At 43.3% G+C, this 13,328-nt stretch overlaps 1 protein-coding gene across 1 annotated transcript in view; it reads left to right on the top strand.

The window, feature by feature from the left end:
- The window catches only part of SLC15A4 (solute carrier family 15 member 4), a 73,638-nt gene that overhangs the window by 22,735 nt on the left and 37,575 nt on the right, over positions 1–13,328 (top strand). Inside the window, exon 2 of the mRNA XM_038763323.1 lies at positions 2,130–2,425. Coding sequence (XP_038619251.1) covers positions 2,130–2,425 — 296 coding nt within the window. The remainder of the gene's footprint in view (positions 1–2,129; positions 2,426–13,328) is intronic.

Below are 13,328 nucleotides of genomic sequence, written 5' to 3'. Positions count from 1 at the left end.
CCGAAACGGTTCTCTGTCGTTAGCGGAGCGACATCGCGGATCCCGGGCTTTTTGGCTTCAGGTCCACTCAGAAAGGCCGAAAGGCACCCGGGAGGTGAAAAAAAATGGAGAGCGGGAAGCAAAACCCTCACAAGAAGAGTACAACGGAAGCAGAAAATATGTTCCCTGCCCACCAGGAGCTTACTCACCGGGGAGACCACCGTAAAATTGTTTACAAATGGAGTATTCATTTATTTATTCATTCATTCATTCATTCATTCATTCATTCATTCATTTATTTATTTATTTTGCTTGTACCTATCTATTCTATTTATTTTATTTTGTTAGTGTGTTTGCTTTTGTTCTCTGTCTCCGCCTTCTAGACTGTGAGCCCACTGTTGGGTAGGGACCGTCTCTATGTGTTGCCATCTTGTAGTTCCCCAGCGCTTAGTACAGTGCTCTGCACACAGTAAGCGCTCAATAAATACGATTGATAGAGTAATCAGAGTAATTTGTACAGTGGTGAGGAAGGGTATGAATACATATATTCATAGGGCAGTTCCTCGTTACTATAGTGGTTAGTATAGTGGTAAGTATCCCCGCCTGTCACGCGGGAGACCGGGGTTCGATTCCCCGACGGGGAGGCCGTAAGTGTATTTTCTTTTAGACTGTGAGCCCACTGTTGGGTAGGGACCGTCTCTATATGTTGCCAACTTGTACTTCCCAAGCGCTTAGTACAGTGCTCTGCACACAGTAAGCGCTCAATAAATACGATTGATTGATTGAGATGTAAATGTAAATGTTCATTCCCCCCACCAACCTCCGGCCCAGCTCCATCAATCCGTCTATTTTCATGAAAACTCAAAATCCTCTTTTAGGGTGATCGTCAGCCAGTCAATTAACGGCTGTTGATCAATCAATCACTGGTATTTATTGAGCCCCTACTAAACTCTCGATGGGAAGGACAGCAAAATGCACAGCCCCTATCCTCAGGGGGCTGACGGTCTAATTGCAGAGAGGCGCAGACGTATAAATATGGGGAGCAGGAGGACGAACGAGTGTAAGCTGAGCAATGTGGCTGAATAAATAGCTAAATAGTGGCTAAATAGTAGCTAAATAAATAAATAGTGACTGAATGAATGTCCAATTGAATGCACGTAAGTTTTAACGGTGGCCGTCGCGTCGGCGCAACCGCGGATGTTGGGAATTAATCAGGGAGGATTTCTTGAAGGAGGTGAGGTTTTAGGAGGGCAGTGAAGACGGAGTTCTGGTCTGGCAGATTTCAATCAATCAATCAATCAATCGTATTTATTGAGCGCTTACTATGTGCAGAGCACTGTACTAAGCGCTTGGGAAGTACAAATTGGCAACACATAGAGACAGTCCCTACCCAACAGTGGGCTCACAGTCTAAAAGGGGGAGACAGAGAACAGAACCAAACATACCAACAAAATAAAATAAACAGGATAGAAATGTACAAGCAAAATAAATAAATAAATAAATAAATAAATAGAGTAAATATGTAATATGTAATAAATAAATAAATCTTTCAAATAAAGATTTGAAGCGCGAGTTCGTTCCAGGCAAGAGCAGCATGGGCAACGACTGCATTAAGGACTGCGTCTTCTATCAATCAATCAATCAGTCGTATTTATTGAGCGCTTACTGTGTGCAGAGCACTGTACTAAGCGCTTGGGAAGTCCAAGTTGGCAACATATAGAGACGGTCCCTACCCAACAGTGGGCTCACTGTCTAGAAGGGGGAGACAGAGAACAAAACCAAACATACTAATAAAATAAATAGAATAGATATGTACAAGTAAAAAAATAAATAAATAGAGTAATAAATATGTAGGAACATATACATATATATATATATACACATATATACATATATATGCAGAACATACATAGAACATATTGTTCTAGACTGTGATCCCACTGTTGGGTAGGGACCGTCTCTATATGTTGCCAACTTGGACTTCCCAAGCGCTTACTACAGTGCTCTGCACACAGTAAGCGCTCAATAAATACGATTGAATGAATTAAAGCTTGTGGCGCCGGAATTTCATGAGCAGTGTGGAAAACTTCCTTCTGGTCTTCCAGGCTAATAACTTTTTTTTTTTTTTTTTTTATCTCTTTCTGTTTTAGGTTAAAGATCTCGGTCCAGAAGCCACGAGGAGGTTTTTTAACTGGTTTTACTGGAGCATTAATTTGGGAGCAATTTTTTCGCTCGGAGGCATCGCCTATATCCAGCAGAATGTGAGCTTTGTCATCGGCTACATCATCCCGACAGTTTGCATTGGAATTTCCTTTTTGATATTCCTGGGCGGTCAGAGCGTCTTCATCTCCAAACCTCCGGATGGGAGCGCGTTCACCGACATGTTCAAAATTTTGGCTTATTCCTGTTGCTCCCAAAAGCGGTTCAGGGAACCCCAGAGTGGTGGGTATGTTCGCTCTCACTGCCTGCTTGATTGAAAATATGACTAAATAACAGATAGGTACTGTGATCTGCTCGTTGTACGTAAAAGGAAAATGAAAATTGTCAAACATCTGCCGTCCAAGGCCTTTGAATGGGGTCCGTTTTGATTATGATCTGCTCGTTGTACGTAAAAAGAAAAATGAAAATTGTCAAACATCTGCCGTCCAAGGCCTTTGAATATGGTCCGTTTTGATCCCGATGCTTGTTGAAATCATTCCTGACAAGGATTAGGCTGGATTTTGCCAGTAATAAGGACGTCCGTTTCTCACGGCGGGGTGTGCACTTGTATTTTAAACAAGAGTTACGAGAGTAACTTTTAGCTCGACTCAGTGGACTGAGGCCAACTGGTTTTCACCCTCCCACACGCTTTTGGTGCAACTGGACAGCCGTGTGACTTTGGGCAAGTCACTTCACTTCTCTGGGCCTCACTTCCCTCATCTGCAAAATGGGGATTAAGACTGTGGGCCCCCCGTGGGACCACCTGATCACCTTGTAACCTCCCCAGCGCTTGGAACAGTGCTTTGCGCATAGTAAGCGCTTAATAAATGCCATCATTATTATTATTATTGTTAACTGGAAGTCTGTGAGTGTGTCTGGGAGTCTGAGGCAGGGGTAATGCCCGAATTTGACCCCGGACCAACTGTTGCTACTTCCCAATGCCATCTTACTTGTACATATCTATTCTATTCTATTCTATTTCTTATTATCTATTATTATTATTATTATATTATATCATTATATTATTATAACACAATAATACATAATAATATATAATATAATAATAACATAACATGTCACAATATAATACAACACATTGATATATTAATTATAACCAGTCATAATCAATATATTAATTATTAATCAATAACTAATTGATATTTAATTAGTAATTGGTCAGTAAAATTAATTATTGATCATGATAATTGATTATAATTATCTTATAATCATTTATAATCATAATTAATCGTATTAATTATACATTAATCTTAATTAGTTAATAATTAATTATGTATTAGTGTATGGTATGATATTGTATTATTATAATATTATAGTAATGTATATGTATGATATGCTATATTGTATTATTATTATTATACTATTATTATCTGTTCTATTTATTTTATTTTGTTAGTATGTTTGGTTTTGTTCTCTGTCTCCCCCTTTTAGACTGTGAGCCTACGGTTGGGTAGGGACTGTCTCTATATGTTGCCAACTTAGACTTCCCAAGAGCTTAGTACAGTGCTCTGCACACAGTAAGCGCTCAAAAAATACGATTGATTGATTGATTGATTGATCTTACGCAGGTGCAGAAAAGACCTTTGTGTGGCCAGAGATTCATTCATTCATTCATTCAATTGTATTTATTGAGCGCTTCCTGTGTGCGGAGCACTGGACTAAGCGCTTGGGAAGTCCAAGTCGGCAACATATAGAGACGGTCCCTACCCAACAGCGGGCTCCCAGTCTAGAAGGGGGAGACAGACAACAAACAAAACAAAACCTGTTAACAAAATAATACATACAATAGTAAATATGTACATTGATCAACCAAATTGAGAAATAGCAGGGCCTCGTGGATAGAGCCTAGGCCTGGGATTCAGGACCTGGGTTCTAATCCTGGCTCTGCCACTTGTTTGCTGCGTGACCCTGGGCAAGTTACTTCACTTCTCTGTGCCTCATTTCCCTCCTCTGTAAAATGGGGATAAAGACTGTGATTCATGTGTGGCACAGGGACTGTGTCCAACCTGATTAGCTTCTATCTACCCCAGCGCGTAGAACAGTGCTTGACACATAGTAGGTGCTTAACAAATAGCATAAAAAAAATGTTAGCGTTTCCTTGAAGGCGTGCAGGTCACCGGCCCCAGTTACTGTTTGGCAAACCTAAGCACTGACCTAAACCCTAGATGGAAAGCTCTTGGGGGCAGGAAATGTGTCTGCGTATTGTTCTATTGTCATAGTAATAATAATGGTATTTGTTTAGCGTTTACTATGTGCCAAGCACTGGTCTAAGCGCTGGGGTAGATCCAAGGAAATCAGGTTGTCCCACCTGGAGCTCACAGTCTTAATCTCCATTTTACAGATGAGGTAACTGAGGCACTTACCTATCTCTTAGAGTGCAACCCCCCCCCCCCCCACCCCACCCCCAAGAAAGGGCAGGGACCATGTCTAAATTCCTACTTATCATCAATCGTATTTATTGAGCGCTTACTGTGTGCAGAGCACTGTACTAAGCGCTTTTGTATTCTTTCACAGCGCTTTCCCAGTGTTCAGCACACAGCGAGCCCTTAAATACTATTCAACGGAAAGAGCCCGGGCTTTGGAGTCAGAGGTCACCCCGGCTCCACCAACTGTCAGCTGTGTGACTTTGGGCAAGTCACTTCACTTCTCTGGGCCTCAGTTACCTCATCTGGAAAATGGGGATGAAGACTGTGAGCTCCCAGTGGGGCAACCTGATCACCTTGTAACCTCCCCTGCGCTTAGAACAGTGCTTTGCACATAGTAAGCGCTTAACAAATGCCATTATTGTTATTATTACTATTACTTTGAGAAGGACTAAGCCTTTTGTTTTGTTGGCCACCAAGGCGACTGTCCCTAAAAGATTGCTGATGTGCAATTGAGGAGACTGTCCCTAAAAGATTGGTGATTTACAATTGAGACTGTCCCTAAAAGATTGCTGATGTACAGTTAACGAGATTGTCCCTAAAAGATTGCTGATGTACAGCTAAGGAGACTGTCCCTAAAAGATTGCTGATGTACAGTTGAGGAGACTGGCCCTAAAAGATTGCCTATGTACAGTTAAGGAGACTGTCCCTAAAAGATTGCTGATGTACAATTGAGGAGACTGTCCCTAAAAGATTGCTGATGTACTATTAAGGAGACTGTCCCTAAAAGATTGCCGATGTACAATTAAGGAGACTGTCCCTAAAAGATTGCCGATGTACAGTTAAGGAGACTGTCCCTAAAAGATTGCCGATGTACAATTGAGGAGAGTGTCCCTAAAAGATTGCCGATGTGCAATTACGGAGACTATCCCTAAAAGATGGCCGATGTACCATTAGATTGCTGATGTACAATTGAGGAGACTGTCCCTAAAAGATTGCTGGATATACAATTAAGGAGACTGTCCCCTAAAAGATTGCTGATGTACAGTAAGGATACTGTCCCTAAAAGATTGCTGGATGTACAATTAAGGAGACTGTCCCCTAAAAGATTGCCGATGTACAATTGAGGAAACTGTCCCCTAAAAGATTGCTGATGTACAATTGAGGAGACTGTCCCTAAAAGATTGCTGGATGTACAATTAAGGAGACTGTCCCCTAAAAGATTGCTGATGTACAATTAAGGAGACTGTCCCCTAAAAGATTGCTGTTGTACAGTTAAGGAGACTGTCCCTAAAAGATTGCTAATGTACAATTAAGGATACTGTCCCCTAAAAGATTGCTGATGTACAGTTAAGGAGACTGTCCCTAAAAGATTGCTGATGTACAGTTGAGGAGACTGTCCCTAAAAGATTGCTGATGTACTATTAAGGAGACTGTCCCTAAAAGATTGCCGATGTACAATTAAGGAGATTGTCCCTAAAAGATTGCCGATGTACAGTTAAGGAGACTGTCCCTAAAAGATTGCCGATGTACAATTGAGGAGAGTGTCCCTAAAAGATTGCCGATGTGCAGTTACGGAGACTATCCCTAAAAGATGGCTGATGTACAATTAAGGAGACAGTCCCTAAAAGATTGCTGATGTACAATTGAGGAGACTGTCCCTAAAAGATTGCTGGATATACAGTTAAGGAGACTGTCCCTAAAAGATTGCTGATGTACAATTAAGGAGACTGCCCCTAAAAGATTGCTGGATGTACAGTTAAGGAGACTGTCCCCTGAAAGATTGCTGATGTACAGTTAAGGAGACTGTCCCTAAAAGATTGCTGATGTACAGTTGAGGAGACTGTCCCTAAAAGATTGCTGGATATACAATTAAGGAGACTGTCCTCTAAAAGATTCCCGATGTACAATTGAGGAGACTGTCCCTAAAAGATCGCTGGATATACAATTAAGGAGACTGTCCCTAAAAGATTGCTGATGTACAGTAAGGATACTGTCCCTAAAAGATTGCTGGATGTACAATTAAGGAGACTGTCCCCTAAAAGATTGCCGATGTACAATTGAGGAGACTGTCCCCTAAAAGATTGCTGATGTACAATTGAGGAGACTGTCCCTAACAGATTGCTGGATGTACAATTAAGGAAACTGTCCCCCGAGAGATTGCTGATGTACAATTAAGGAGACTGTCCCCTAAAAGATTGCTGATGTACAATTAAGGAGACTGTCCCCTGAAAGATTGCTGATGTACAGTAAGGATACTGTCCCTAAAAGATTGCTGTATGTACAGTTAAGGAGACTGTCCCTAAAAGATTGCTGATGTACAATTAAGGAGACTGTCCCCTGAAAGATTGCTGATGTGCAATTAAGGAGACTGTCCCTAAAAGATTGCTGATGTACAGTAAGGAGACTGTCCCTAAAAGATTGCTGATGTACAATTAAGGAGACTGTCCCTAAAAGATTGCTGGATATACAATTAAGGAGACTGTCCCTAAAAGATTGCTGATGTACAGTAAGGAGACTGTCCCTAAAAGATTGCTGGATGTACAATTAAGGAGACTGTCCCCTAAGAGATTGCCGATGTACAATAGAGGAGACTGTCCCCTAAAAGATTGCCGATGTGCAATTACGGAGACTATCCCTAAAAGATTGCTGATGTACAATTAAGGAGACTGTCCCTCCCTAAAAGATTGCTGATGTACAGTTAAGGAGACTGTCCCTAAAAGATGGCCGATGAACAATTGAGGAGACTGTCCCTAAAAGATTGCTGGATGTACAATTAAGGAGACTGTCCCTAAAAGATTGCTGATGTACAGTAAGGAGACTGTCCCTAAAAGATTGCTGGATGTACAATTAAGGAGACTGTCCCCTAAAAGATTGCCGATGTACAATTGAGGAGACTGTCCCCTAAAAGATTGCTGATGTACAATTAAGGAGACTGTCCCCTAAAAGATTGCTGGCGTACAATTAAGGAGACTGTCCGTAAAAGATTGCCGACGTACAATTAAGGAGACTGTCCCTAAATGATTTCTAATGTACAATTGAGGAGACTGTCCCCTAAATGATTTCTGATGTACAGTTGAGGCAACTGTCCTTATATTGGATGTACAATTTAGTTCATAACTTTTTCCAGGAAATAAGGCAGGACAAACGTGTTTGGCGAGCCAGGGAATCAGGAAGAACAAGGTGCAGCGGAGGCAGCGGTCTGGCAGTCGTATTTATTGAGTGCTTACTGTGTGCAGCGCACTCGGCTAAGCCCTTGGGAGTGCGCAGTCTAACAATATAATAATAATAATAATTATGGCATTTATTAAGCGCTTACTATGTGCAAAGCACTGTTCAATATGACAGACACGTTCCCTGCCCACAACAAGCTTTATAGTGTTGAGGGGGAGACAGACAGTAATAGCAGCAAATTACAGATACGTGCATAAGTGTGGTGGGACTGCAGGCGGAGGGTGGGTGGTTAAAGGGAGCCCTTCAGGGCAATGCAGAGCGCTTAGTGCAGTGCTCTGCACACAGTAAGTGCTCAATAAATGTGCTTGAATGAATGAATGAATGAATGAACTTGTACTTTCCAAGCGCTTAGTACAGTGCTCTGCACACAGTAAGTGCTCAATAAATACGATCGAATGAATGAATGAACTTGTACTTCTGAAGCGCTTAGTACAGTGCTTTGCATACAGTAAGCGCTCCATAAATATGATCAAATGAATGAATGAACTTGTACTTCCCAAGCGCTTAGTCCAGTGCTCTGCGCACAGTAAGCACTCCATAAATATGATCAAATGAATGAATGAATGAACTTGTATGTCCCAAGCGCTTAGTCCAGTGCTCTGCACACAGTAAGCGCTCCATAAATACGATTGAATGAATGAATGAATGAACTTATATGTCCCAAGCGCTTAGTCCAGTGCTCTGCACACAGTAAGCGCTCAATAAATACGATCGAATGAATGAATGAACTTGTACGTCCGAAGCGCTTAGTACAGTTCACACAGTAAGCACTCCATAAATACGATTGAATGAATGAATGAATGAATGAATGAACTTGTACGTCCCAAGCGCTTAGTCCAGTGCTCTGCACACAGTAAGCGCTCAATAAATACGATTGAATGAATAAATGAATGAAGGGAGTGGAAGATAAGGAAAAGAGGGCTTAGTCAGGGAAGGCCTCTTGGAGGAGATGGGCCTTCGGTAAGTCTTTGAAGGGGTGGGGAGTCATTGCGTGTCAGATCAATCAATCAATCAATCAATCAATCGTATTTATTGAGCGCTTACTGTGTGCAGAGCACTGTACTAAGCGCTTGGGCAGTACAGATATGGAGAGGGAGGGCCTCGTGGGCCGCCCCTTCATGTCTGTCAGTAGCCATTTCCCTGGGCTCTTTTTCTTCAGGGCTCCATTGAGTCAGGAAATCGTAGTTACTGTGTGCAGAGCGCCTCGGTTCTAATCCTGGTTCCGCCCAGAGTCAGCTGTGTGACGTTGGGCAAGTCGCTTTACCTCTCTGGGCCTCAGTTACCTCGATCGGTAAAATGGGGATTAAGACCGTGAGCTCCACGTGGGACAGGGACCGTGTGCAACCCAGTTGCCTTGTATCGACCCCGGCACTTAATACAGTGCCTGGCACGTAATAAGCACTTAACAGTGTGACTCAGTGGAAAGAGCATGGGCTTTGGAGTCGGAGGTCACAGGTTCAAATCCCGGCTCCGCCAACTGTCAGCTGTGTGACGTTGGGCAAGTCGCTTTACTTCTCTGGGCCTCAGTTACCTCATCGGTAAAATGGGGATTAAGATCGTGAGCCCCACGTGGGACGGGGACCGTGTGCAACCCAGTTGCCTTGTATCTATCCAGGCGCTTAATACAGTGCCTGGCACGTAATAAGCACTTAACAGTGTGACTCAGTGGAAAGAGCATGGGCTTTGGAGTCGGAGGTCACAGGTTCAAATCCCGGCTCCGCCAACTGTCAGCTGTGTGACGTTGGGCAAGTCACTTTACTTCTCTGGGCCTCAGTTACCTCATCGGTAAAATGGGGATTAAGATCGTGAGCCCCACGTGGGACGGGGACCGTGTGCAACCCAGTTGCCTTGTATCTATCCAGGCGCTTAATACAGTGCCTGGCACGTAATAAGCACTTAACAGTGTGACTCAGTGGAAAGAGCATGGGCTTTGGAGTCGGAGGTCACAGGTTCAAATCCCGGCTCCGCCAACTGTCAGCTGTGTGACGTTGGGCAAGTCGCTTTACTTCTCTGGGCCTCAGTTACCTTATCGGTAAAATGGGGATTAAGACCGTGAGCCCCACGTGGGACGAGGACCGTGTACAACCCAGTTGCCTTGTATCTACCCCGGCGCTTAATACAGTGTCTGGCACGCAATAAGCACTTAACAGCGTGGCTCAATGGAAAGAGCATGGGCGGCCACGGGTTCAAATCCCGGCTCCGCCAACTGTCAGCTGTGTGACTAAGCAGCGTGGCTCAGTGGAAAGAGCACGGGCTTTGGAGTCAGAGGTCATGGGTTCGAATCCCGGCTCCGCCACCTGTCTGCTGTGTGACCTTAGGCAAGTCACAACTTCTCTGAGCCTCAGTTACCTCATCTTTAAAATGGGGATTAAGACTGTGAGCCCCATGTGGGACAACTTGATCACCTTGTATCCCCCCCCCCAGCGCTTAGAACAGTGCTCTGCACATAGTAAGCGCTTAACAAATGCCATCATCGTTATTATTATTATTCTCTGGGCCTCAGTTCCCTCATCTGTAAAATGGAGTTGAAGACTGTAAACCTCCCCTGGGACAACCTGATCACCTTGTAACCTCCCCAGCGCTCAGAACAGTGCTTTGCACATCGTAAGCGCTTAACAAATACCATCATTATTATTATTAACAAATACCATAACTCTTGAGAGTCCCCCCTGGGACAACCTGATCACCTTGTAACCTCCCCAGCGCTTAGAACAGTGCTTTGCACATAGTAAGCGCTTAATAAATGCCATCAAAAAAAAAAACCTCTTCTGGTTGTTACTATAATTAGCGGAGAGGGCACAGGTCTGGGAGTTAGAGGACCTGGGTTCGAATCCCAGCTCTGCCAGTTGCTTTCTGTGACCCTGGGCAAGTCACTTAACTTGTGTTTGCTCGTAGGTAAAAAGGGGATTTGATATCTGTTCTACCGCCTACTTAGATTGTGAGCCCCTTGTTGGACGAAACTGTCCGAACTGACTATCTTGTAGCCTCCCCAGCGCTTGAAACAGTGCTAGACACATAGTAAGTGCTTAACAAATACCACACTAATTATTACAGTCCAGTAATGTAGGTCGACAAGATCCCTGCCCACAAGGAGCCTACAGTCTAGATTCATTCATTCATTCGATCGTATTTATTGAGCGCTTACTGTGTGCAGAGCACTGGACTAAGCGCTTGGGAGGTACAAGTTGGCAACATATAGAGACGGCCCCTACCCAACAACGGAGTCACTTTCTAGAAGGGGAAGACAGATGACAAAAAAACCCCATGTGGACAGGTGTCAAGTCATCAGAATAAATAGAAATAAAGCTAGATGCACATCATTAGCAAAATAAATAGAATAGTAAATATGCACAAGGAAAATAAATAGAGTAATAAATCTGTCCAAACATGTAGACAGGAGCTGTGGGGAGGGGAAGGAGGAGGATCCCAACATCTGATTTGGGATAGGAAGCATTCATCTACCATACTTAGCAAAACCGTAGAAAATAGTAGTTTTATAGTGGAAGTTTTGAGAGCCCCAAAATCAAAGATGGGGAGCCAAACACTAAAATAAATTAGAGATTGGGGAAATCATGGCGTGCAAGGATTTGTGCAGAAATGCTGAGGCCGGGGTGCATGTCAAGTGTGTTTCGGGGGGGAGACAAACACTAAAATAAATTAGAGATTGGGGAAATCATGGGCGTGCAAGGATTTGTGCAGAAATGCTGAGGCCAGGGTGCATCTCAAGTGTGTTTCGAGGGGGAGACAAACACTAAAATAAATTAGAGATGGGGGAAATCATGGGCGTGCAAGGATTTGTGCAGAAATGCTGAGGCCAGGGTGCATCTCAAGTGTGTTTCAGGGAGGGGAGACAAACACTAAAATAAATTAGAGATTGGGGAAATTACGGGCGTGCAAGGATTTGTGCAGAAATGCTGAGTCCGGGGTGCATGTCAAGTGTGTTTCAAGGGGGAGACAAACACTAAAATAAATTAGAGATTGGGGAAATCATGGGCGTGCAAGGATTTGTGCAGAAATGCTGAGGCCAGGGTGCATCTCAAGTGCGTTTCAGGGAGGGGAGACAAACACTAAAATAAATTAGAGATTGGGGAAATCATGGGTGTGCAAGGATTTGTGCAGAAATGCTGAGGCCAGGGTGCATCTCAAGTGTGTTTCAGGGAGGGGAGGCAAACACTAAATTAGAGATTGGGGAAATTACGGGCGTGCAAGGATTTGTGCAGAAATGCTGAGGCCAGGGTGCATCTCAAGTGCGTTTCAGGGAGGGGAGACAAACACTAAAATAAATTAGAGATTGGGGAAATCATGGGCGTGCAAGGATTTGCGCAGAAATGCTGAGGCCAGGGCGCATCTCAAGTGTGTTTTAGGGGCTTTTTTCTACACACAGAAGGTAGGAGAACCGCAAGGGCCCTTCCAATCCAAGCGAGTGTCTGATTTTCTTGGTGTTGAGTAGGCCCGATCTTTGTCTTTCTCCTCTTGCTTACTGGGAGGGAAAGAGTCTCTTAATGTGTCTGCATTCATCATATTTGTCACCTTTTTTGGCTATTTTCTCGCCCCTCAGCCCTTCCATCTCCCATTCCCCTAATCTTAGTTCCCGGAAGCCCAGCCCACATACAATTGTATAACTGCACGGGACCCATCCACAGAAAAGGATCTGTCATTCATTCATTCAATCATTCATTCATTCAATCGTATTTATTGAGCGCTTACTGTGTGCAGAGCACTGTACTAAGTGCTTGGGAAGTACAAGTTGGCAACATATAGGTCCCAACAGTGGGTTCACAGTCTGGAAGGGGGAGACAGAGGACAAAACAAAGCGTATTAACGCAATAAAATAAATAGATGTCGTGGCTTTAGTGGATGGACTGAAGAGCTAGCGTACTTCCAAAACGCGGACAGTTTAATTTCTCCGGAGACAGGATCAACTCCTTAGCTTTAATAACGTGCCCGTTCATGTCTCGGTCCCAAATTGCCAAACTCTCGAGGTCCGTTAACCCGGTGTTGCAAATAGTCACGAATCCTGAAAGAGCAGTGGTTTGTGACGGTGACGAAGAATAATAATTTAAGTGTACGTCTCGGGTGCTTTGTTAGGGGAGATTTTGATTAGAATTGATTCATATTTTATGCCATTCTTGGATCCTTTTCCTTTTAATTCTGAAATTGCATCTAAAATTGAAAAAGATTGGTATTTTGCAATGGTAAACCGAGAGGCCTGTTTTAGAACGTAAGATTTCAGTACCTTTTTTCCGTTTTCATCGTCTTCCATTTGATGGATTCCTCCCGGGAACGTAAGATTTCAGTACTTTTTTTCCGTTTTCATCATCTTCCATTTGATGGATTCCTCCCGGGAAATGAAAATGCCAAACGGCTGTACGTAATGTGCAGGAATTTAGGGCTCTGTCATCCTCCTTCCCTTCCCCGCAGCACCTGTATATATGTATATATGTTTGTACATATTTATTACTCTATTTATTTATTTATTTTATTTGTACATATCTATTCTATTAATTTTATTTTGTTAGTATGTTTGGTTTTGTT

The sequence above is a fragment of the Tachyglossus aculeatus genome, chromosome 21 (genome assembly GCF_015852505.1).
Source record: "Tachyglossus aculeatus isolate mTacAcu1 chromosome 21, mTacAcu1.pri, whole genome shotgun sequence".
Classification (NCBI taxonomy): domain Eukaryota; kingdom Metazoa; phylum Chordata; class Mammalia; order Monotremata; family Tachyglossidae; genus Tachyglossus; species Tachyglossus aculeatus.
This window is presented reverse-complemented; position numbering and strand designations above follow the sequence as displayed.